Below are 27,528 nucleotides of genomic sequence, written 5' to 3'. Positions count from 1 at the left end.
GAACCCTTCATTAATACAAAAAGAGCAGAAAGCCAAAGCTGTTTACCATCAACATCAAGGTCAAGTTCTTCAGGATCTTGTATGTCGAGAGGGGACATAAAAAGGATTCTTACAGAATGGTCCCTTCCAAATGAACCAGCATCGGATGAGAGCACCGAGCTTGTAATATCACCATGTCAAGGTGACTGTGAGAGTTTGGAGAAGATTTTCTCTGAGGGAGTGGAATCAGTTGAAATGGTGTGTGAAAGTGGTTCCGAAAACAAGATTCTCACAGGAAGAATCGTTTTGTGGACTCCAGAGTACAAGCAGAAAATCAAAAAAGTATTCATCTGCAGACAGAGGGTAGGATCCTCAACCCCAGATAATTCTCTTAAAATAATGAAGGAGAATGGAAATTGGTCAATAAGTAAACCTTCAAATATGATGGAGGGTAGCAAAACAGCCATATTTCTCACAGTGGAAACAGACACAGAGCGTTCAGAATCTATATCAACGACAGCAACGTCTCCGATCTATGAGGACGGATATAATGAGGAAAACTTTGATACTGATGAAGAGCTGTATTTCAATATGAGAGAGCAAATGAGAAATCTTGATCAAGACATTGATAATACTCCAAATCAAGATGATCTACCATGCAGTGTAATTGATTATATGAATCGTGACTTGGCATGAGCTCACATCATGTTAGAACTTGTATTGAAGCAATTTATATTGCTAGTTGTTACTTATCCAATATATTCATGTACTAGAATAATAGTAAACATTTAAAAATAATAACTGTTCATTTTTGAAAATGTTGGAGACATTAAGGGCATCACGATATTACAAAATCTTAATTGTAAACATTTAGGGGTTAAGTGCTTGAAATAGAGGTTATGCAAATGTTTGTAGGCTGATTCGTTGCATACATTAGAATACTTAAGAGGGGCACTTTAGTTACAGTTTTTGATATTATCAGATTTGATGTAATGAAATACATTTCCCAATTTTAAATGGAGTTTTATTTTACTTCTTTGTTCTATACAGGGGGGCTGAGGTGTATTTCAATTTTTGACATTTAGAAGGGGCAGTGAATGACAGTGTATTGGGCTACTTACTCAACATTTTCTATGAATATTAAACTTAAAGCCAAAATATTAGATGGTCCACTTTCATCAGATGGAACAATGAACATTAGGAGCAATATAATATACTATTATTTTGTTTGAATCCCATCTCTCTTACTGTATATCTGTCTAGAGTGGGGCGACAAAGCAACATATAAGCTCTCTGTTTAGGAAGTCTTAGGGTCCTCAGTGATAGGGTGGCCTACCTTGATAAGTTTAAGACTTTTTTGGTGCACATACCAGTAGCATAGGGCACCAACAAATTGTGAACAAGTTTTTCATAAAAGAACACACTATAAATCGCTATTCAAAATAATAATAATATCCTAGTCATACCACTGGCAGCTACTCCGAGCTATATAAGATAAGAAATTTCGTGCTCCAAAATCCCTACATGAGGGCTATAACACATGAAACAACAATCAAAATTTAACAATTATATGAAGATTTACACGGTCAAACATCCAAATTAGTGAATATAAAAACTTACCCATTTTTGCTCAAATTCTGTGCTTAAATTTTGGATATAATATACCTTGTTGAAGTTTATTATTTTTCACCCCAAATGTTCACTTACACGTCATGTGCCTAAGCGTATTACATGACGTATGGCGGTCACGGGCTACTGCAAGTAAAGGATGCATGATAAAATTCAACTTGCCCAGATTTAAAAAATTATATTATTGTATTTTGGGAATGTGAGCTATTTTACAAGGCGCAGCTTATATCTCCAACGAAAGCACACTTCCCAAATTTCATGCATTGCAGTAACTTTTTTCAAACTTCATAAATCGAAATCAAATCTTTCGCAATGTGTTCAAAATCAAAATATGCACTGATACAAATCACTTGGAATACTTTTGAAAGAGAATAGTAAAACAAAATTTTAGTAAAACAAAATTGTATTTTAGACCCACAATCTGACAATCAATTCATATTTAGTTAAATAACCATTTCACAGAAGTGGTTTTATTATAATAAAATAATTTGTGATATGTGTACAATTAGTGATAAATTGGTGTCCTACACTTACAACTCTATCTAATGAAGCTTTAGAAGCTTTAGAAAGATTTAAGCAAAGATCAACTCCCAGTTGCTGGTCACATCTGAAAAAGATAAGGAAGAATTGTTATTTAATACTTTCTTCACAGGAAAACACCTTCAAAACCAACCCAATGACCAAGAGCACGAAATGCATGTAAATAATGAGTTCAGTAAATTAAAGAATGTTAGCAGCAAATCTGCAAGTAGTTACAATGAAGATGATCCGCTGAACAACCCTATTTTCATAGACGAGATAAAAGCAGCTATAGAAAGGCAAGAAACAAATGACAAATCATGTGATGCAGACAATATTCACCCTACCATCCTCAAACACATAAAAACAAATTGTCTTCACGTTTTGCAGATCATATTTAACTGGTGTATGAGCACAGGAAAATGGCTGTGGAAAACTTCCGACGTAACATTCATAAGGAAAGAAGGAAAATCCAGCTACATGTTACCTGGTGCTTATAGACTGATTTCCATATCATCCTACTTTGGAAAGATTTGTGAAAGAGTGCTAGATAAAAGATTGAGACTCTTCCTGGACATTGAAGGAACTCTTGATGAAGATCAGGAAGGTTTTATTGGAGGGAGATCAACAATGCGATATCTTTTCAGAATGCTGGCTAACCTTGAGGAAGTTAAACGACAGAAGCTGGCATGTATAGTGCTTTTCCTTGACTTCGAAAAGGCATTTGATAGTGTTCATCTTCCATCACTATGTGTCAAACTATCAACTCTCGGTATTCAAGGAAATATTCTTAACGTGCTGAGAAGTTTCCTGTTCAACCGGACGATATGTCTAAAAGTGAACAACTATAAAGGAGAAAAAAGAAAATGTACAATATTTGGACTACCTCAGGGGGCTGTACTTTCACCTCTCCTCTTTATCCTATACATAGCAGACATGACGCACAACATCTAAGCTGCTACAAATTTGCTGATGACGGTACACTTATGATTTCCTTTGAGAACATCTCCGGATGCCATGCAGATGGTATGTGACCACCTCAGCAAGTGGTGAATCAAGAACAAGCTAGTAGTGAACTGTGATACAAATAAAACGAAGGCAATAATCTTGAAAACTGCAGCCTATAATGAAGAACAGAAACCTGCAGAATTATGTATTAATGGGAAAAGCATCAACTACGTTCAAAGTACGAAGGTCCTTGGGGTAATAGTAGATGAAGACCTCAATTTCAAGAAACATGCGTCTCAAAAACTTAAAGAATGCAAAAGAAAGTGAAGATTAATAACAAAATCAACTAACCACAACTACGGTCTAAACGTTTACAGCCTCACTCTCCTCCTTAAGACAATGGTCCTCACTAAACTGTTCTACGCAGCACCTATTTGGCTTCACAAGTGTCTCAATCAATTTAAAAGCTTCTGGAATAAAATAATTCTAAAAATATCTGGATCAGTCCTGAACCCACAAAGGGAATTAACCGAACTTGCTCTCCACCTCCCACCACTGAATGTGCAACTCGAAGCTCTCTCGGTTAAATTCATGTGCAAAATACTCACACAAGGTGACAATCTTTCAGCTACCCTCTACCAAGTTGATGAAAGCAGAACACCAAGCTTTCATGCTTTGACCATGTCACTTAAAAAGTACCTCCTTTGGAAAGAAAATAAGTCTCACGGAACTAGGATGATTGACCTAGAACAAAAGGTCTGGTTTGATACCATTGAGACAAATCTCCTATGCAAAACTATAGGAATCAGCAAGGAGACCAAGATACTTGGTATCATCACCAAGATGAAGAACAGTGGGCTGCTCCTAGACAAGAATAACTTCATATTCGGACACAACACAGGTAAAGATCTAGACAGCAGAATAAAATAAAATAATATTCACGGCAGCTCACCATTCTTTGCAGGTATCCAGAAGATCATGGGTGAAAACAGTGGTGAAACCTGTCGTTTCTGTAACAACTTCGATGATTCTCCTGAACACCAGCTTCTGCTATGTCTAGAAGTCCATGATACCAGTCACCTTCAACTTAAACAAGAACTAAATGGAACTGAACCATATTCCTATCTAGAAGAAGTTCTGATATCAACAAAAAGCAGCACCCAAAAAGCATTCATTAGGAGAGTAGAATTTCTTTGGGAACAAAATGAATCTCTCCAGGACTTAGCCAACTAGAAAGACTATAAAACAAAGACTCTGCAAACATCTCAGAGAAATGATAACACCTTAAAGAATAAAGAGGGAGGATCCTGGACCCCGAAATCCACCACCTTTCTGTACTTTCAGAAGTACCAATGTGGCAGGAAACCAGGGCTCATGCTGCCGCTGAGCTAAAGCAGTAGAGGAGATGGCGGCTTCTCTGGGATCTAACTCATCCTGAAACAGACCAACACTATGTCCCAACGCACTGGTGTTGGGATGTCTGCCCCCGGGGCCTGCCCGGGTCAATAAAGCAGTCATGCATCATGTATGTTATGTTGAGCATTCTCAACCAGCAGATGTGGGAACTCCCACAAAAGACCGAAACAGATCTAAAGAAACAGTTAGCAAAATCAGAAAAATAGACTTGAATTTGTTTATATAATTTATAAAGCGTATGTTATTGCCCACGTTAAGGGGCCTGTTAATAATTAAATAAATTATTAGCTATCTAAGATTTAATAATAAAAAGTGATAAATTAATAACTCAATTTTCACTAAAAAATGTACAAAAAATACACACTTTTTACTTTGCAACACTGGTTCAGCGCGCGGCCGATCAAAAAAGTTTGGTTTACATTTCACATTTACTAACTACAGTGTACAGCACAATTGCTAGTAACGCTTCTTTGTGCCCGTAAATAAAATGATCAAAAATGCTACTGTCTACCTTACAAGACTTTTTCATAACGTACGAAATGCGACGGTTTTCCCGAAATTTCGCCATATTTTCGGACCGCCAAAATTTCGGTCGTCGTAATAGAATCCGTCGCATTATTTTTAGCTCATTCCAATAATTGTGGCTTCATCAATTCATTTTGTTCTTGAAAAGTTAGTGATATGATGGTGGGACAAATAAACACAATATTCCATGATGAATTTAATGTCAAGTAATACGCTTATCCGAGAATCTTACTCCTGGGAGTATACTGGAGAACAGCGTGAAACTGAAAGAGTCGAGCCGGACCCCTTAAGTATAGAGGAAGATGAAGAAATCGATTTATAAGTTTCATTTTGTTTCAACATGATTTTACCGATTTTTAGAAAATTTTGAATTTCCTTTGTGTCAGAAAACAAAATGATGAAAAATACCCTTATTTTCTGTGACGTCCGAAATGTGACGGTTTTTGTTCAATTTCGCCATATTTTCGGACCGCCAAAATTTCGGTCGTCGCAAATTGGTCCGCCACAAAAAAGTCTTGTAAGGTAATTGTTGTTTACTGTTAACTAACCAAAACCTGTATTCCTAATAGGCATGTTTATTTAGTACCTTTGTGAGAATTACACCCGCTACTCAACATCGTCAGCTACTCAACATCAATCAGACATCAGTGACCTGGTCTCAGTTCGTGTGTTTGCAAGACACAAGAACTATTTGTCTAATTAATGTTTATATTTATTATTTGATCAAACCATCGTTTCACGGTCAATAGTTAGAATAGGAACAAATTAAACACTAATTTCTCCGTGAAAAGCACAATAGCGTGAGTAGCTTTTGTTGATGTGCCTCGAAAGTGATTTCAAACGATTTGCAGTTCAATTTTGGTCTAGACACGTCAACTTAGTGCAGAGTCAAGCAAGTTATAGACATATTTCATACATATTAAATTGGATGTGCTTTTGGTGGAGATATAGCGCGAGCCTTTTAACAGGGAGTTCAGTAATTACACTTTTATAAACCCCTCCGGGATAGAATAAGATTCTGATAATCCCGGCTCCCGCTAAATAGATTCTGATAATCCCGGCTCCCGCTGTTAGTTTTTTCCCGCTGAATAAATAACCCCGGCACAGCTTTTATAATCCCGCCCCGCTAATTTGGCTCAACAAGATTTGTTTTGTTTTGACATTCGATGAGAATTTCAACCGCGTACTGTCACGTGTTTTGATGACGTGTATCACGTGACTAACTACTACGACGCGCATTGGTAAAAAATGTCACGTGACCTATGGCTTAACGTAAGAACTATAAATACACTCGATCTACGTATCGGTCTAATTGCAGGCGCTGGCAAAACTCCAGCACACTGCTTACATTACTTAAACTCTTACATTAATTGGACCAGTTCCAAAACTTGTCTCGACGGTTACATTTGATTTTGTCCGGTTCGGTTAATTTTGTCGTGTTTGATATAAGCCATGTATTATAGTCGTCTACTTTGATAAACTTCATGACACGATATCATTATTAGCTTTTATCGCTTGCCAGGCTTAACTCGACGCCCCTTATCGATATTCATATTCATTCAACGTTCTGACTGAGGAATAATGTTTAGATATAACGCCAATTTCAAAAGTCATAGTACCTTAGTTGTATTTATTTGGTAGTCCCCAATTCCATTTCATATTTTCCATAATGATCTCATAATCATATAGCTATATTTAAGAGTAAAATGTCAAATTTGTTGGTCCTAGCACTAACCCGGAGGGGTTTATAACACATAACACCGGCACGCTTAAGTTATATTAAAATAACCCCTCGTGCTAAAGCACGTCGGGGTTATTTTCATAATAATCCCTCGTGCTTCGCACTCGAAATTATTACAAACTTTTCCCGCGCGTTGCGGGAAAAATTGAAATATAATCCCTGCGCATGCCGGGGTTATGTGTGTTATATACGTTTGTGCTCGCTTATCAGTTACTTATCATTACAATTACATTTACATGATAATACTTGCTTGTTTAACCGGTGCCATGGTTGTATGATGTATGAATCGGAGAAATACAAAATTATAGGCTTGATGAAGTGGTAGATGATGGAGCTGAATGGATCCGGGATACTCTCAGGCTTGCTAAAGCAGAACATGTTAACGCATGTACTAGTTAAGAGCTTCAATGGTTAACTGTCACCAAGATGTAACTAGGTCGAACGGACAAATTAGGTCTCACGCAGGAATTAGGTCTCACGCAAGCGCAGCTTTTAAAGGTATTTATAATAACATAAACCCGCCACGCAAAGGGTTTATATAACAGATCATCCCGCGCTAGCGGGATGATCTGATAAACACATACGAGTGCGCGCAGCGCACGAGTTTTGTGTTAATATGTAATCCCGAAGCGCCAGCTGAGGGATTACATTTATTTAGCCCTGAGCGTGAAGTGTTTATGGATTATAATTATCTCCGGCGATTTCGACAAGGGATTTATACTTTATAAGAGAGTGATAAAATAGTTTTTATTTCGGAATACGGGTCTGATTTTAGTAATATTTTCATTTCTATTTGTGATGGTGATAACAAGTGATACGATAACGTACTAACAGTAGTAAATTAAGATTAAGTAGCACAATTGAAGTTATACCGGTTAAACAAGCAATAGAAAATATATTTACGATGAAAAGCAAGCTATATCAACAGAAACAAGAAAGCACTCTAAAATGTAGTTGAGTCGTTGAACAGGAATTTGGTCAAGGTCATTGAAGTCACGAGCAAATCTGGATGACTGAAGCCAAGAATTAAATTTGTTTAGAGCCCAGTTGTTGACTCTAACTGTACTGTCCGGAACACGATTGGAAAGCAGTTTATCAATCTGAATGTCAAACCGATCTGTCATAGTGGAGCAATAGCTTGAACGTTAGCAGGAACAAGAGCTGGAAGGAGAGCAAGCAAAACAATACTATTTTTAGGGCACGGACAAGGGTAGCTGGCTAGTCGCCAACTTCTCACGCCACGCGTTGGAGAAATTCCAAGAATTAGCTGCTTTGGCAACGTTCCCAGGAATTTGCGTCTAAAAGAAGTGGACGGTTACGATGTTTCATATCACGTGGTGCGCTTTCGTGTCACGTGGTATAGACTCGGCGTATGCTATTGGTGGCACGTGGTACGCACGTGACGCGCCCACGTGATCGCGCGTCTAACTGTTCTACTATTATCGAGTTCTAATCAGCAGTATCATTGATTATTGTAAGTCGGAGAATTGAATGATAAACATCAGTTACGACTAAAAAGCGGGCCGGGTTTATACAAATTTCCGGGGCGGGATGATATCACCTTGAGAGGTTTATCTAACAGCGGGCCGGGCTGAGTGATAATATGATCCCGCGTCGAAATCCCGGAGATATTTATATATATGTATATATATCACGTGCCTGCGTGAGACCTAATTCCTTCGTGAGACCTAATTTCTCCGTTCGACCTAGTTACATCTTGGTGACAGTAACGAAAAGGGAAGTCATGTCTAGGAGTCTTGAGGCTGCGTTAAAATTATGAATAGACAATTGTTGTACATTAATCAGCTGGAGAATGAAGGTTAGGGTTTCAGCATATGCTTTTGTTAAGGATTGGGTTAGGGTTAGGGATGGGATCAGATTAGAGGGTTAGGGTTTCGAATAGTCGTTCAGGACCAGCTACAGAAGGGGTTGAAAAAGTCACGTGACAGTCGAGTGTAGAGTGATTAATCATCATCCGACAAAAATTGTCATTGGTAATTATTTGGACATAACTCGTTAAGAAATGATTTTCATGCTAAGTAATAAGTTTTATAGTCAGTGTAATATGCGCCAAGCGCGAGCACAGAAATTTTTTCTCCGATTTCAATAAATTTGGTACCAAAAGTTGTCTTAAAATGTAAATAAAATTAATCCACCGTGCTTTTTTCGCGCAAATTTTTAGTTTTTGGCCTATAACTTTTACATTTTCAGTTATTATAACATAACTAGAAAACCCGTGGTCACAGGGAGGACGCTAATATTATTTTTTGTTAGTAAGTTTAAATCGCGTCAAAAATATCCTACACAACCGAAGATACAGCCAAATAAAATGTTGCTCGTACTAAACACAGCGTAATATCAACAAAACCGATTAAAATGACGTTAAAACAATCATTGCACGTGCACGTGCGTGTAACAATCCTCGTTACTATGGTTACTACGCAACTACCTATTTTTCATCTAATTTGCACGTGGGCGGTCGTACAGACAGCATAAATAATTCTCTGAATTATAGTAGAGATTATTATGGCATCGTTATCAGCTCATCGAGACGAAACTTTTAGTATGAATGTTTAAAGATTTAAAGGAAGATTATTTTCAACATTTTAAAATCTGAACAAAAGGTGTGTGAAATTTTGAACAAATTTTTGAAACATTTGGTGCTTCAAATATTGTAATTTTGGTACCAAAAGTTACGTCTGACTAACCTTATTACGATCCTGTAAGAATTGTATCAAAATATCCAACATTTTATAAGGAGTTATAGGTATTTTAAGCAATAAATTACCCATTTTTTGATACATGTTACGTATCAGAAACAGCCTTTGGCATTCAACAATGTTTCTCGCAATCTTCGTTATATCTAATCGGCAAAATGCGCTGCACTCATGGGCCGGCCTCGCCGAGCTACGAAGAATTGACATCTTCAATTAATAGCTTTTACCAATTCGCTAGCCTTAAAATTATTACTGTTCTTTTTTTCACCCGAACAAATTTTTTAAACATAATTATAAGCCCTAATGATCTTGACGGATGTTACTCGTTTCGGTTTACATTTCTTCGAAGTAGCGCGCGCAGCTTTCTTCTCGAAATGTTATGATGGCAAGTGGCAAGTGCTACGAAGTAGCGCGCGCCGGTCCAGACCATTAATAATGGTCAATAATGATCCCAACCCTTATCCACAGGGGGAGCTGAAACCAGGTTTTCGATCAAACATTGCCATTTGTACTTGTAGTCAAACGTCGCCAACAGTTGCTCTCGTCCAATGAAATCGCTGCATTATGAAAGCCAAGCTTTGCATACGAATATATGTAATTCAATTATGCATCTTGGCAGGCAAAATGCAGCGATTTCATTGGACGAGAGCAACTGTTGGCGACGTTTGACTACAAATGGCAGCGTTTGATCGAAAATATGGTTTCAGCCCCCTGCCCCCCCCTAGCTGTGTACCATAACCAAAACTTCAAAGCTATCTTTAACCCTAACTAACAACGGTACTGAAACAACACACACATCAAATGGACGGAGTGCTACTTCCAATTCAAGGACGGATGGTTCCAGCATGACGGAGGCTGGGCAAAGCCTACGGGACCCCAGTCGCCTGATGAGAAGAGGGGGTACTCGTCATCCGACCAGATTTATTAGTCAACAGATCATCCATGTTGACCCTGCTTCCAACAAATCCAATCCAGTAAATTATTGCAAACAGTTTTTACGTTTTGGAACATGGAACGTTCTATCTCTTGTCAGCTCATCTACACAGCTCTACCAACTTAGTAAAAACATTGATCAGTACAGATTGGATCTTTTGGGGATCACCGAGACTCACATGCCTGGATCTGGCACCACTCTACTGGACAATGGCAGTCTACTCATCTATTCCGGTAGAGTCGACGGGATCAAGAGACAGGGAGTCGGTCTCAGTCTTTCAAAACGAATCAGAAACTCCCTGATATCGTTCACTCCCACATCGGAGCGGGTTTTAACTGCTAGGCTGCATAGTAAGCAAATCAACATCTCTGTTGTTGTGGCCTATGCTCCAACTGAGGGTGCAGAGGAGAGTGAGAAAGATAAGTTTTATAGGACACTCACAGATACATTTGATGGGCTACCTCGTCACGATATCAAGTTACTGCTCGGCGATTTTAATGCAAAAGTAACATCAGGCAGATATGGAAGTGAAGCGGTCATCGGTGGGGAATCACTCCATAGCTCATCAAATGACAACGGGACAAGACTTGTGGATTTCTGTGCGACGAACCAGCTTGTCATCGGGGGAACTCTCTTCGAGCACAAGAACATTCACAAGGGAACATGGCGGTCCCCCAACGGGCTCACCGTCAATCAGATAGATCATATCTGCATTGGAAAGCGGTTTCGTCAGTCACTTTTTGATGTTAGGGTATGTCGCGGGGCAGACATCGGCTCCGATCATTATCTGGTTCTAGGACTGCTGAAAATCAAACTTCAGTCAGTGACAAAGATCAACGCCAACAGGCCCAATGTGCCTGCCATTGAGCGCCTGAGGGATAGTACTACGGTTTTAGAGTACAATGTGGCTCTTCAAAACCGATTTGCAAGTCTGGATAGTGAGGTCGACCTCGAGGATATGTGGCGTAATCTCAGTCAGACCGTCACTGATGTCTCACTGGAGGTACTAGGCAAAAGACCCCGGAAGGCAAAGGAGCAACACCTGTCACGGAAGACCAAGGATTTATTGACTCAGCGGGCACAGTTTAAGCGCAAAGACCCAAACTCGGACACTAACAGGTCAGAGTATTCTAAACTTAATAAGTTAGTCAAGAAAAGCAGCAAGCTAGACGACAATAACTGGGCAGTTAGAGTAGCTACTGATCTTGAGGAAGCAGCGAGCAAAGGTCAGCAGCGTGAGGTATGGGCAAAGATCAAGAAGATCTCTGGTAAGAACAAGAAGCCTCAAGCATCTTGTGTCCGGGACAAGGACGGTAGGAAGATCACGGATCCCCAACAGCAGAGGGATAGGTGGAAGGAGCACTTTACTGAACTTCTGAACCCCCCATCATCAAGTGTCAACCTTGCCGACCTTGATACAGTACCACCCCAACCCCACTTTAACTCTCTCTCTTGTTCGGATGGACCACCCACCAGAGACGAGATTAGTTATTCCCTGACAAAGCTTAAGAACAACAAAAGCCCAGGAGTGGACGGGATAACTAACGAGCAACTGAAGTATGGTGCGAGTGCTCTAGTTGATCAACTAGAGTGTCTATTCAAGAAAGTGTGGGAAGAAGAGACTGTTCCTGAAGATTGGTTAAAGGGTGTGATCATTGTTATTGGGAAGAAAGGAGACACTTCAGTCTGCGGGAACAACAGAGGGATCACCTTAAGGTCTACAGCATCCAAGCTTTTTCAGATGATTCTTCTTAAGCGGTTACATGCTGGTATGGAGTGTCTCCTCAGGGAGAATCAGTGCGGATTTAGACAGAACCGCTCATGTATTGATCAGATTTATTCTCTCCGAACTATTATTCATAACTGTCTTGAGTTTAACATTCCTCTTTACATTAATTTTGTGGATTTCAAGGCAGCGTTCGATTCTATCAGAAGGGACTTTATTTGGTGCAGTATGAGACACTATGGGCTGCCTGAAAAATATGTCAGAATATTTCAGTCATTTTTTGAGGGTACCATGAGTGCCGTGAGGGTTAATGGGGAGCTGACAGACTGGTTTGATGTTAACTCAGGCACAGGTCAGGGTGACATTCAAGCACCTCCTGTCTTTAATTTCTGCCTAAACTTTTCTGCATTTCTGGCTGAGACCAACAAGATCATCAGTCAAGGCGCAGTGCTGCAGAAAGAGATGAAGACGGTCGAGGAAAAGGTCATTCTGGACACCGATTATGCTGATGACATGGCTATTATGGACAACTCAGGGGAAGGCCTACAGGAATCAACTGATCTATTAGTTCATTACAGCTCCTACGCTGGGCTCAGAATAAATGCAAAGAAGACCCAATGCATGGCTGTAAGCAAGTGCGCCTCCCAGCGACCTTTCATCAAGGATGATTGTATTGAGCTGTCGGTTGAGGGTGAACCCGTCGAGCAGGTTAGCAACTTTGTCTACCTGGGTGCAACTATTAGTGGGGATGGGACAATCAACAGAGACCTGGATGTTCGTATCCAGAAGGCTAATGGCGCCTTTCATCAGCTCTGGAACATTTGGAATAGCAGAACTATAAAGACTCCAACCAAGATCAGGATCTATAGGGCTGCTGTCCTCACCATCTTGTTGTATGGAGCTGAAGTCTGGAACACCACCAAAAAGCAGATGAAACGTTTCGAGGTTTTTCATCAAACCTCCTTGAGAAGGATCCTTAGGATTAAATGGTTCTTTCATGTAACCAACGACGAAGTTCTTAGGAGGGCTGGCATCAAGTCAGTTGAGACTTTCATCAGTGCTGCCAGGCTACGTTGGTATGGACATGTAGTTAGAATGCCAGACTCTAGACTACCGAGGTTTCTGTTGAACTGGAAGCCAAACTATGGAAAGAGATCAAGGGGCAGACCCCGTAAGAACTGGAAGTCCTGCGTACTCGAAGATGCTGCTAAGTTTACAGGTGTTGAAAACATCGACAACGACACAACAGAAGCTTTGGCTACCAACCGAGTACAGTGGAGACATATGTTACGCCGCCAACGCGATGTGTGTGATGCAGGCCACTCCAACGACTAGGAGGAGACCTTACCATGTAACATGTGTATGTAACAACCCTGACCCTAACCTGAGCCCGAAGGGTGCTATTAGTATTATATAAATTTAACTAAAACAATTTACATTTTAGATTTGATATTATCAATTATTAAATAATTTGTAAACAATTGAAATGAAGGTTTACGATATTTTAATTTGGAGAAATATAGTTATTTAAAAAATAAATGTTTATCTATTTTTAAATAATTTAATGTTCAAATCATCACATCCTGCAGTTTTACATCTTTTAATAACTTTGAAAAACAAATATTTCACCTCTTTTAATTGTTTAATTGATTTATTAAATGCAGCAAAACGAAAACCATTATTTGAACATGAAATAAAAAAGAAAATCCTTGAAATGCGGTTTAGCTTCTCAATGTATTATATTTAGTATTAATGTCCGATATGGTGTATCCGTGTATTATATATATATCGGGATACAGTCCTTTTTTAATCATCCGATCAGCACAATTAATTGTGTCCAATTAGCTAATTAGACTTTCCGTTACCTCCTAAAAAGTAAGTCATTAGTCACTTTTGCTGTTGCGGCATTTTATTACAATGTGTGTTACAATTTCAAAATTAAGAATTAATAAAAACCAAAATTTAGTCTACTTTATATTTCCCGCGAAAACACGATCCCCGAATTGTAATAAATTCTTTCAAAATTTATGAATTGAGATCAAATCTTTCGCAATGTCATTGTCAAATGTATTTAGAATCAATATATACTCACTTATAGTTGCGAATTGCAGGCGCTTGCAAAGTTCCAGCACACTGCTTACATTACTCAAACTTTTACATTACTAGCCAGTTCCAGAACTTGTCATGACGGTTAAAATCGTCCCGTGCAGTAAATTTTGTCCGGTAAATTTTGTCGTAGCAATTGCACTGTTTTATTTTTTTGTTTTATGTTGGGGCACCCACTTTACCTCCCTATTGGGAGGCTACGTCCGTCATTAGTGACTAACGTCTATTGGGGTTCCTCTGGTTGTAGGTGTCAGTAGGTTTGGGTCACTTGGCATGGGCTAGTGATCCCGCCCCTCCAGAGGATAAAGCCTGGTGAGCGACGTTTCCCGTTAGGGAAACTGTCATAATGCTCGTTCACGGGAGAACACCACCCATGCCTAGATGTTCTCCCGGGTACTCGATAGAACAGGCTGCCCCCTGTCATTCTAGTGGGCTGACAGGAACCTACCAGGCATGCCTGAGCCTCCGATGGAATTTACCCATATCTTTGTTGTTTTTGTGTTATATCTTTGTCTTTGCGCGGCTCAATTTCCGCGCTATACTAAAGTGCTGATTCACGAATTTACATGCGATATTTGAATTTTGAGTAGACCCTTTTTTGTCGCAATTTGGCAATTTCTTTGTTCACGTAATTATTGCTAATTTTAAGTTTGCTGGTAATAATCTAAGTGCTATATCTCCAATAACTGGCAGTTTGTCTGATTGTTAGATCCCCTCTAACTGGTAGCGGCCCTAAGGCTGGCAGTTTGTCTGATTGTTATATCCCCTCTAACTGGTAGCGGCCCTAAGGCGGCATGTGAGTGAATGAGTGAGTAATAAAGTGAGGTGTAGGAGAAGTGGGGAAGAAAACATGAATATGAAAGTATGGTACACTGTTGCCAGCTGACTCACCAGCAACAATGCAAGTCCAAGAAGAAAGAAGGAGAGACACTGTCCGTTATCTGGGTGTGCCACCACCGACAGTGCTCCCACTTCTGTGGGGCCGAGGGTGTTGGCTCCAAGAACCAGCCGTGAGCGAACAGCGCCTGACCCCCTCTATGGTTAACTTTAGAATGACAGGACTATGCTTTTCTCCAGGCCAATCTGTTCAGTAACCAGCTGACCCAGCACCACCTCTGATGGAAGATGTGGTTCGGATTGGACTTCGCTAGGATTTGTCAGTTTTTCTGTAGACACTAATGCTCCCTCGAGGAAAGACATGAGCCCCGGCGAAGCTGACCAAAAACGTGGCAGGGATTCTCACCCTACAATTGCACTGTTTGATATGAGCCATGTATTACTATATAGTCGTCTACTTTGATGATCTTCATGACACGATATAAATATCAACTCCACCTTTTTTCGCTTACCAGGCTTAACTCGACATCCCTTATTCATTATTGATATTCATTCAACGTTTGGACTATAACTAAGGAACTTTGTATAAATAGAACGCCAATTTCAACTGTCGTGTCATAGTACCTTAGTTTTATTTATTTAGTAGTATAATATACTTCCCAATTCCATTTCATATTTCCATACTGATCTCAAAATAGCTAGAATGAAGGGTAATTATCAAAACGAATTAGCCCTAGTAGCACTTAGTAGCACTTAGCACCTAGTAGCACTTAGCAACACCCCGGAGGAGTTTATAACACAAAACGCCGGCACGCTTGATATAAGGTTACATTAAAATAACCCCTCGTGCTAAAGCACGTCGGTGTTATTTTTTCCTTTTCACCCTTTTGAAAAAAGGCAATAGTGAAAGGTTACGAATGGAGGTTTTTGCAGAAAAACGTGGATTTTGGAGATTGCAGTAGGTGGGTCAAATATATGTCGTGTTCCTTGCTTACTTCCGTTCGTTACCAAGCAACGAAAAAGTTGCGCGCGCGCGAGGATTGTTTGCGGAGATGTGATGTATAGATAGCCTGTGATCTATGAATGCGCGGCGCGACTGTGTTTTATTGTATACGATGCATGTAATGTATAATATTACTATTAGGTAATACGCCCAATTTGTACGTGGCACGCGTAGTGTATTGATGTGTACACGAGTATAGTTTACCTTTGCTGATAATTTCTTGAATTACAGATACAAGTTAAGTTCTACGGCAATTGTACTGAATTTTTTCCCGTATTTGATGCATAATTTATCTATATTATTATCATGAAGATTGAAGTGAGCTGATTGGAGCTTATCCTTAAATTTATAGTAAATGTGAAATGGAAATCTAGTGTCCGCCAAAACGAAACAACGGGCGCAATTCTTGTTATAATAATAATCCCTTGCGCTTCGCACTTGAAATTATTATCAACTTTTCCCGCGCATCGCGGAAAAAATTAAAATATAATCATTGTATTGTGCGTCCCGGCGTTATGTTGTATGTGTGTTATACTTATATAAATCACTTGGAATACTTTTGAAAGAGAATATATTATAAATGATAATAACTAAACAATGATATAGAATAACAACAATTTTTTAAAAATTTCAAGATCTTTAAAAACCGATCATGTCTATCATAAGTTCAAAGTTATAGTTATTAATTATAGTTACCGCTTGATTTATTCTTTTTCTTCTTCTCCGAGAACACCAAAAATTCCATTCGCTAAATCGGCAACGGCATCTGCTCCGTTTCCAAGGAAATCGGCTGCATGGTCAAGGATTGTGTTCTGAAAGTGGTGAGCATTATTTGTTGCTGGCATTTCATAGAATAGACTAAGATCAAAGATATTAAATCATCATATAAATCACTGTAATAACTTTAAAATATACGTTATTATATTACTATCATTGTAACGTTTTAAGATAAGACATGGTCACATTATTTTGATTAAAATATAAAGTTGACTGGTTGAGCATGGCTAAACTCAAATAATCTAGATTCCACGATTATAGAATATAAAAGTTCTTGCCAACATGTGAGTTGTTATACTTATTGTATTTTGGTCTATGACTCATGGTTGAGCATGGTCTAGATTCCACGATCAAATAAAATTCTATTGCTTGTGCTTCAATCTATTGATGACACCTCGTTGGTAGTGTAAAGGAGGGAGTGTAAAGCATATTAGAAAAAAACATAAAATGAAATGTAATGAAATGTAATGAAATGTAATGAAATGTAATGAAATGTAATGAAATGTAATGAAATGTAATGAAATGTAATGAAATGTAATGAAATGTAATGAAATGTAATGAAATGTAATGAAATGTAATGAAATGTAATGAAATGTAATGAAATGTAATGAAATGTAATGAAATGTAATGAAATGTAATGAAATGTAATGAAATGTAATGAAATGTAATGAAATGTAATGAAATGTAATGAAATGTAATGAAATGTAATGAAATGTAATGAAATGTAATGAAATGTAATGAAATGTAATGAAATGTAATGAAATGTAATGAAATGTAATGAAATGTAATGAAATGTAATGAAATGTAATGAAATGTAATGAAATGTAATGAAATGTAATGAAATGTAATGAAATGTAATGAAATGTAATGAAATGTAATGAAATGTAATGAAATGTAATGAAATGTAATGAAATGTAATGAAATGTAATGAAATGTAATGAAATGTAATGAAATGTAATGAAATGTAATGAAATGTAATGAAATGTAATGAAATGTAATGAAATGTAATGAAATGTAATGAAATGTAATGAAATGTAATGAAATGTAATGAAATGTAATGAAATGTAATGAAATGTAATGAAATGTAATGAAATGTAATGAAATGTAATGAAATGTAATGAAATGTAATGAAATGTAATGAAATGTAATGAAATGTAATGAAATGTAATGAAATGTAATGAAATGTAATGAAATGTAATGAAATGTAATGAAATGTAATGAAATGTAATGAAATGTAATGAAATGTAATGAAATGTAATGAAATGTAATGAAATGTAATGAAATGTAATGAAATGTAATGAAATGTAATGAAATGTAATGAAATGTAATGAAATGTAATGAAATGTAATGAAATGTAATGAAATGTAATGAAATGTAATGAAATGTAATGAAATGTAATGAAATGTAATGAAATGTAATGAAATGTAATGAAATGTAATGAAATGTAATGAAATGTAATGAAATGTAATGAAATGTAATGAAATGTAATGAAATGTAATGAAATGTAATGAAATGTAATGAAATGTAATGAAATGTAATGAAATGTAATGAAATGTAATGAAATGTAATGAAATGTAATGAAATGTAATGAAATGTAATGAAATGTAATGAAATGTAATGAAATGTAATGAAATGTAATGAAATGTAATGAAATGTAATGAAATGTAATGAAATGTAATGAAATGTAATGAAATGTAATGAAATGTAATGAAATGTAATGAAATGTAATGAAATGTAATGAAATGTAATGAAATGTAATGAAATGTAATGAAATGTAATGAAATGTAATGAAATGTAATGAAATGTAATGAAATGTAATGAAATGTAATGAAATGTAATGAAATGTAATGAAATGTAATGAAATGTAATGAAATGTAATGAAATGTAATGAAATGTAATGAAATTTAACCCTTACCGGATCTTCCTCCGGCTGTTTTTGCTTCTTGTTTTTGTTTCTCCTTCCTCTCTTTTCAACTGCAAACTAACAAATTCCGATAATAGATAAATAAAAAAAATTTGATGTCACCATTTTATTTTGTTTTTGGGTGAAAAAAATACTAGTTTAAACTGTAAACTTGATTTTAATTCTTTATTTGAAACTCTTACCTTTCTTTTTGCTAGCGCTACTTCTTCTGCTTTATTCAGGACCAAGGACCCAATGTCATTTCTTGTATCTTCTTCATTGGGTGTGCCGGGAGCAAACAGGGCCACAAATAAAGTGAAGAGCACCACTGTAGTTACAGCCATGACTGCTGAATTACGTGTTTAATTTATTATTTGGTCAGTTCTGCGCGCCATCCCGGTTTTTACGGAAAAGTGAAAACCTTAAATGAGTGTGCGAGCTAGTTAAATATGGGGTTGTAAAAACGTTTTATTTCTCATTTTAGAAATAATAAAAGTCAGTGCGAAAAACTCCTCAGTGGACGTAACACAGAACGCAAGTTAAAGTTTAGTTAAAGTTTAGTTAAAGTTTAGTTACACAATGGTTCGGATCTGACTTCAGAATTGATGTGAACTCAATACTGAGAAACGGTCCTCTGTATAGGTAGGGGGTGCACGATAAAAATAAACTTGCTCGGACTACCTAGTATAGGCTCCCGCTTGGAATCACTACTCAGTCCAGAGGATTTACAATCATTAGGCAGATCATTCATCGTGGGTTCTACTGTTTTGAATATGGAGTTGCGAAACGTGACGCTGTGATTAGAAATATAACCATCTTTCAGGAACTTTATTGAATTTGATAGATATAGTTTCAAATTTTGTTGGATATTTTAGTTGTTTTACTAGCCCGACATCTCGCCAAGTGGGGCACTAGATTTGGTGGGGGTCTAGACGCATATCATTAGTGTTTCAACTAGATCGAGCTTATTGAGATTATTTAACCTAACATAACAACTGAGAAATATCCCTGCCGTAATGTATAATAAAACATGCGTTATTCATTTGATGTATTTAATAGTTTAATGTATTTAATAGTTTAATGTATTTAATTTAACTACCTTGGCGGGCTTTGTTTGAATGGACATTTAAATAGTAAAATGAAAAAAAAAAAAAAAAAAAAAAAAAAATAGTAAAATGACCGCTAGGGCCTCCAGCGTCCAAATAATTTCCTTTTTTCTAAAGTAAGATAAGCTAAAACAACCATTAAATTGACATTTTGCAAGATAAAATTTTCCGTTTTATATTTTGAAGTTGTATCTACCTTACTCGGGAATATTATGACTGGGATAAAGTGGTGGGTTTTGGAAAATTCCGCCATATTTTTCCCGGTCATTAATTTTCCCAGTCATAAATTAACCCGCTATAAGAGAGACTGTGGGATACTGAAGGGAAAGGAAGCAGTTCTAACGAGCTCTTCTCAAACACAAGGATATAACTTGTGAACTCGGCTAGTATATATGAAACATTTGTCATGGAGTTGTAGAGGGAGTTATGTGCCTCGCCGGGCTAAAGTAGTGGATGACCTTGCTGTACGGCAAGTTAAACAAGGATCTGAAACTACTAGGTTCCGTACAGACTCAACTCTGCACCCGTGTCAATATGTTCATTATATGCAAGCCTCTTGATTTATAATCACCGAGTCTAGTAATTGTTTAAGAGAGTTCTCTGGCAGTTACGAAACTCGAGAGACTGTGGGATACTGAAGGGAAAGGAAGCAGTTCTAACGAGCTCTTCTCAAACACAAGGATATAACTTGTGAACTCGGCTAGTATATATGAAACATTTGTCATGGAGTTGTAGAGGGAGTTATGTGCCTCGCCGGGCTAAAGTAGTGGATGACCTTGCTGTACGGCAAGTTAAACAAGGATCTGAAACTACTAGGTTCCGTACAGACTCAACTCTGCACCCGTGTCAATATGTTCATTATATGCAAGCCTCTTGATTTATAATGTTCCCGAGTAAGGTAAACTAATAGTAATACATTTTGATGCTTGGTGGGTTTTGGAAAATTCCGCCATATTTTTCCCGGTCATTAATTTTCCCAGTCATAAATTAACCCGCTATAATATTCCCGAGTAAGGGTAGGATAAAGTGAATATATTACTTTATTTGTAGCACTAACATTCCAGTGCATTGTACAAAACTTTGGGATGAATTTAAAATTTGGAAGTATGTAGAACATGCAGGGGTCGGTATAAGTCATAAGAAGAGTGAAATCTACACTATATAACTATATAACTTTTGAGCAGACGCCCCAAGTATCTTTGTGCCCCAAGTGTGCCCCAAGTGTGTTTAGGTTACTAAAACTCTGCTTCAGGTCATTTTTGCCTCAACTGTGCCCCAAGTGTGCCCCAAATGTGCCCCAGGCCCAAGTAACTTTAAGTTTATGCCCCAAGTATGCCCCAACTGTGCCCCAACTGTGCCCATGGAATACAATTTTGTGCCCCAAGTGTGCCCCAACTGTTCCCCAAGTGTGCCTAGCTAGATTACCGAATTGCCCGTTTGTCACACGAATGTCGCAGTATTTCGCAGCATCTGCTATCACCTTCTGAGACAGCTGGCCCAGAAACCGAAAATAAAAAGGTTTTTTATTGATGAAAATCGAAGCGAAAACTTTGTAACCCAAAGTTTTCGAGGACGCTGAACAAGATTAAACTGGTTATAATTATCATATACCCCCGGATGGTTCAGCATACCAGTGTGTGTCCAACACGGTACGTTACCGTTCAGGCCTCTATCACCCTACCGTAATCTCTTGGATATTAGTTCTCTATACATTTGGTATAAGATTAACTGACTTAATCCTAAAGATTAGACAGGGACAAAGAGCTTAAATGCCTAATTCCGATGATGCCCAACGAATCCATTATGTTGATACCAAGTTTATATACATGTAGTCTATTGTTGCGGGCTTACTCCATTCACCATTGTTTGGGTTGGGTAATCCCTGAGCAGAGTGTTTCGCCCAGATTTCAATGATGAATTGTACACTGTTGAGCTTACTCCGAATCTCTCAGTGGCTATTTTTCACAGTACGCACCATGCCAATAAGTGCAATTATGCCGTACAGTACCGTAAAATGGGGGAACTTCGCCATGTTTTACAGCTATTTCATGTTATTTAGAAAATGTGACACGAGTATATAGCTCATATCAACAGGATTGGTAAAGCAAATGTTTTCGTATGAAACACACCAGCCACGCATAAATAGTCATCTAGATTCATGGTGCCATTGAAATCAGGGCGAAGTTACTGTAATATGGGGTAACTTCGCCATTCACCCTACCGTAATCTCTTGGATATTAGTTCTCTATACATTGGTATAAGATTAACTGACTTAATCCTAAAGATTAGACAGGGACAAAGAGCGGATTCGGGGACAATTAAGATAGCGCTCTCGGGAGCAATTACAGAGCGGGAAACCGGATCAGTCAATCAAGGACTAATCAAGATAACACAATTTCCATTAAAGACCAACACGACCGAGTAATGGAGGGAGTATAAATACACTATACAAAGCTCAGTTTCGGCTCTCTCTGGTACCCACGGCTCTCTCTGGTACCCACGGCTCTCTCTGGTACCCACGGCTCTCTCTGGGACCCACGGCTCTCTGATCTCTGGTACTCACGGCTCTCTCTGGTCCTGCCCGCACCAACCTTGGTTCCCTCTACCACGGACTCTCCTACGCCTGGATGGTAAGGAATACTACTCACGGAGGGACACTGATAACGTACTATCGTGGAACAGCGACCGGAGGATCGTCACATCTCTAGAGTCCAACCTCGCGGAACTCCTTTCCTGTAACCAACTCCTTTCCTATAATACTGAGGTGAGTACTCCTAGGGAGGGCTAATAGGTTACGTGTTAAATTATTCTATTGAAAACTATTGTATGTTCCCTTCTAATTACCTTGATGTCGGAAGTTCCATTCCGGCCCCCTTAAATAGGCGTATTTACGTAGGCGTATGTTACTAGTCTCTACACTGAAGTATGTGACTAATGAGTCACCAGCCAGGAAAAGGTCCTGAGCTATAAACTGTGATTGAAATTACTAAGTTCCTTCCCGCCACTTGCGGGAATAATACTCCCGAGTATCCGTGGTTGGGTACCACTATATTAGTGGGACGTTACGAACTCGGGATCCTGGTGGACCTGAAGGAGGACATGATGTAGGTAAGTCGAACTCGTTACTCTGGCTAGCCAGGCATGATCATGTTTCAAGAGCTTTATGGGCGCTCTTGTGGAGCCTAAAATAAGCACTCCACCCTAGGTTTATCTAAGTACAGATTCGATCCACCCTTGTAGATTACGGTATAAATCTTCCACTCAGCACCATACCACTCGAAACTTAATTATATTTCTTTGATATACCTGCCAATTTTACTTATCTAGCTCTAGCCTACGTGTTACAATGGGCAATTTGGTCGCGAGGGTAAAATCGCCATGCTGCGGGTAACATCGCCGGAATGAAGTGCAAATGTAGTCGAACTTCGCCAATACTAGAAATTGGAGTGCAATCCACATAAAGTGACATCCAAGTCATCTTCATCACCTCAGTTGACGTTTCTGTAATATGAATGTGAAAATGTTTTTCTAGATCAAAACACGCAGTTTTGCTAGTAATTCTAATTTATGACTCAATGTAAAACTAAATTGTAAATGTAGGGCCTATCGTGATATCATGGATCGCTTAGGTTCCACACTTCCACCAGGATCTGGTATTCCTCATAATTCTTCGGCCTCTATGTATCGTCATCATCGTCGACATTTAATTATTTATTGCACCTTGCATACACCCCGACACACTTCACATCATTATTCCTATTCATAACCGCTGCATACCATGTATTTCATGTTCATTTCATGTGTTCGTGACATTATCACGAATTTTGACATAAATATAATATTGTAGCTACATTGAACAGTTATCTTTGCCTGAAAAGAGCAGTTCCCCGTCCTTTTTACAGACTCATCATAACAATATTACGACGCATAAATAAATTTTCTGTCCGGAAATTACTTTAAGACTCTAATATAGAATGGGAGTGAGTATTACAAACCTCGGGTCAGGTAACGAGTCAGAAAAGTTTCCAAGGACCGTGAATCAGTAGTATAAGCTGTTGCAGTTGGACACAAATTGCTAATAAAAGCAACTATATCATGTTTAAACTAGCAAACTAGCTGAAGACGATTTACACATGTATTTTGATAGCTCCTGCTAATACAATCTTTTCGTATCACTTATATGTTTTAAATAACCCCCTCCAGGCCCCTAGCAAATTTACCTACTCGCAATGGTGTTTAACTATTCCCTAATTTCAACATTTTATCAGTTCTCATGAGCTTGGCTACTGTGTACGTGCTCGTCGGTCATATATGTGTGAAAAGATGCCGATAATACTTCCAGATTATTTCTCGAATAAATTCATAAGTAACCTTATAAAATAAATCATTATATTATTATGAAAAGTAGTTGTCTTTTCCATTTATATTGTTCTAATCGCCGACTCACTTTTTGTCTTATCGAAAGTGAGTGAGAGAAACACTTTTTTATCTACAATTTTATCTACTGATCCTCTTCTTTGTAAAGCTATCCTCAATGGATCTCAACATGGTTTAATCCGTTGGGTTACTGAGATCGGTATAAGTACTTACTACTTACTTGTACTTGATTAGGTCTCCTCAATCATTCGAGTGGCCTGCACCAATGAACTCCCGTTTGTGACGTATCATCTCCCTCCAAAGTTTTCGGTCACTAGCCATCTCGCTCGCTCCTTCTAGGTCTATGTCAGTGTTTCCTGTAAACGCTGCAGCATCTTCCAGCAAACATTTCATCCAGTTCTTTCTTGGACGGCCCCTAGATCTTCTCCCATGCGCAGGGGTCCAGTTAAGCAGGTACTTAGGAAGCCTAGTGTCTGGCATTCTGGTGACATGGCCAAACCAACGCAGGCGGTTTGCTCCTATGAACGTCTCTACTGGATTTATCTTTGCACGCTCCAGCACTTCAGTGTTTCTAACCCGATCGAGCCATCTTATCCTAAGTATTCTCCTCAAGCAACGCTGATGGAACACCTCAAAGCGATGTAGCTGCTTTTTGGTTGTGTTCCAAACCTCACTACCATATAACAATATTGTCAAAACTGCTGCCTTATAAATCCTGATCTTTGTATAAGACTGGATGTTGCGGTTTTTCCATATATTACTCAGTTGATTGAAGGCTCCGGAAGCTTTCTGAATCCTAGCTGACAGCTCACGGTCGATAGAACCGTCGCTGGAAATAATTGTACCTAAGTACGTAAAGTCACTAACTTGCTGCACTGGCGTGTCTTTAACAGTGATGTTCACTGTGGCTTCTTTCGTGTATGGCCGTTGAGAGGTTGCTTTACCAATGACCATAGCCTCAGTCTTTTTACCATTGATTCTGAGACCTCCCTGGGCACCATACATACACAAAAGGTCAGTTGTTTCTTGAAGACCTTCCTCGCTGTTATCCAGTACAGCCATGTCATCTGCATAGTCTGTATCTAACACAGTGATATCATCAACAAGCGGACTGATAGATCTTTGAAGAACCGCTACGTGGGACACCACTTTGTTGCTTTCTGTTCTCTCAGCAGCCACATTGAGGCAGACATTAAAAAGTGGGGGACCCTGAATGTCTCCTTGGCCACTGCCTGAACTTACTTCAAACCATTCTGATAGTTCACCATTGTGTCTAACAGCACTGACAGTTCCATTAAAGAATGCCTGTATTATTCGAATGTATTTACATGGCAGGCCATAATGACTGAAAGCTTTCCAAATATAATTCCTGTCGATAGAATCAAAAGCTGCCTTGAAGTCCACAAAATTTACATACAGGGGGAGATTATATTCAATGCAGTTATGTATAATAGTGCGGAGTGAATAAATCTGATCAATGCATGATCTGTTCTTTCTGAACCCACACTGATTGTCTCGTAGCAAACTTTCTAAACCGTCACTCATGCGTTGTAAAATGATGATTTGATACAGTTTCGATGCTGTAGATCTTAAAGTGATCCCCCTATTATTGGAGCAATGAGAGGTATCACCCTTCTTTGGTACAATTATCACGATGCCTTTCAACCAGTCGTCAGGCACTGCTTCTGAATTCCAAACTTTAGAGAACAATTTCTCCATCCTATCCACAAGACCGCTTGCCCCATACTTTAACTGCTCATTAGAGATTTCGTCAATCCCAGCACTTTTGTGGTTCTTCAATTTTTTGAGACAGTTTAAAATCTCAAGTCCAGTGGGTCGACTGTAGACAACACGGTTTTGTGAATGGAAATGTCTTGGAGTTGGACTACCCAGATGGTCCCATTCACAGAAACCTTGCACTGGCCCCTGAACAATAAGTCAAGATCCGACATTGTTTATTTTGATTTTGCTAAGGCATTTGACAGTGTATCACATGACTTAATCCTTCGCAAGCTAAAAAATTTATATGCTATTGATGGTCTGATGCTTAGATTTTTGAAGTCGTATTTACAAGACAGACGACAGCAGGTTGTTGTAGGCGGAGCTGTCTCAAGCACGCTTCCCGTGCAATCAGGAGTGCCCCAGGGATCTATTCTGGGACCACTTCTGTTTGTTCTATTCATCAACGACATGTTCTCGTGTGTTTCGGAGGATGCAAATGTAGCATTGTATGCAGATGACACCAAAATTTGGAGGGTCATCGAATGCTTTGAAGACCACTATATTCTCCAAGGAGATATGGACAGGTTGTTTGCCTGGTCAATCGATAACAAAATGACTTTTCACCCTTCAAAGTGTAAGGTGTTATCTGTAACTCTGCAAAAAAATGTATTAGACAATCTTTCTTTTAATATTTATTGTTATATTCTTAAAGAATTCATAATTGATAATGTGGCATCCCATACAGATCTTGGTGTAATGATGACCAACAGGTTTCTGTGGGGTGCACATTGTGATCAATTGATATCTAAAGCAAGCTCGAAGCTTGGGCTCTTAAAGAGAACCTGTCATTTTACCATTGATAAACGCCAAAAGAGGGCTTTCTACCTTACCATTGTAAGATCAATCTTTGAACATTGCTCAGTTATATGGTGTCCTCAGCGATCGACACACATGTCGAAGTTTGAGGCAATCCAGAAAAGAGCGATCAAATGGATCAATGGACAACAGTTTGATCATTATAGTGATATTGTATTCTATGAGAAGCAGAAGGAGCTTAAAATTTTACCGATTAGATCTAAGTTCATCCATAATTCAATTACGCTCTTCTATAAAATAGTAAATGATTTGGTAAGTATATCTCTACCTGAATATATTACTGTTGTTAAAGCTGGAACAATGAGGTACACAAGGAGCACGGTGTCAGTAATTGAAGGACTTGACACCAGCACATATACCTGCTCTATTGTACCGAACTGCGATAGTTTCAGAAACAGCTTCTTTTATAGAACAATGCTTCTGTGGAATGCATTGCCAGCCTATGTTAGACAGACTGAGAAAATTTCTATTTTCAAAACAAAGCTAACTGAATTTCTCTGGTCTTCTGACGTATGCTGACCTGATTAGACGGCCCATCTTGGAATATTATATATTTTATTTAAATTTATTCGCACCTGCAGTAGAACGCGCCGTTTTTTCTTCTATGAAACAAGCGCGTCACGCAGTACGTACGTGAAGGTCCATTGAGTGGTTAGATAGATTGGTATATTATAATATATAATTATG

At 38.4% G+C, this 27,528-nt stretch overlaps 2 protein-coding genes across 2 annotated transcripts in view; one reads left to right on the top strand and one right to left on the bottom strand.

The window, feature by feature from the left end:
• The first annotated feature begins 3,810 nt into the window (after nt 1-3,810).
• Nucleotides 3,811-15,254, top strand: LOC134823589 (uncharacterized). The gene is made up of 4 exons (XM_063835124.1): nt 3,811-3,976; nt 9,943-9,958; nt 10,508-12,392; nt 15,123-15,254. Exons 1-4 carry the CDS (start codon nt 3,811-3,813, stop codon nt 15,252-15,254), a joined length of 2,199 nt encoding a protein of 732 aa, XP_063691194.1.
• Nucleotides 13,628-27,528, bottom strand: part of LOC134822633 (uncharacterized) — a 47,972-nt gene continuing 34,071 nt past the window's right edge. The window contains exons 9-10 of the mRNA XM_063833770.1: nt 16,777-16,892; nt 13,628-14,002 (exon numbers count right to left, since the gene is read on the bottom strand). Coding sequence (XP_063689840.1) covers nt 16,785-16,892 — 108 coding nt within the window. The 3' untranslated portion in view covers nt 13,628-14,002; nt 16,777-16,784. The remainder of the gene's footprint in view (nt 14,003-16,776; nt 16,893-27,528) is intronic.

Source organism: Bolinopsis microptera, chromosome 11 (genome assembly GCF_026151205.1).
Source record: "Bolinopsis microptera isolate Bmic1 chromosome 11, MBARI_Bmic_1.0, whole genome shotgun sequence".
Taxonomy (NCBI): domain Eukaryota; kingdom Metazoa; phylum Ctenophora; class Tentaculata; order Lobata; family Bolinopsidae; genus Bolinopsis; species Bolinopsis microptera.
This window is presented reverse-complemented; position numbering and strand designations above follow the sequence as displayed.

Bases quoted from the DNA above. Each gene is read 5' to 3' on its own strand.
- LOC134823589 (XM_063835124.1), top strand. From the start codon at position 3,811: ATGATTGACCTAGAACAAAAGGTCTGGTTTGATACCATTGAGACAAAT. The intron at 12,393-15,122 runs GTCAGAATATTT...CACTGTTGCCAG, and splicing joins ATGGGCTGCCTGAAAAATAT to CTGACTCACCAGCAACAATG.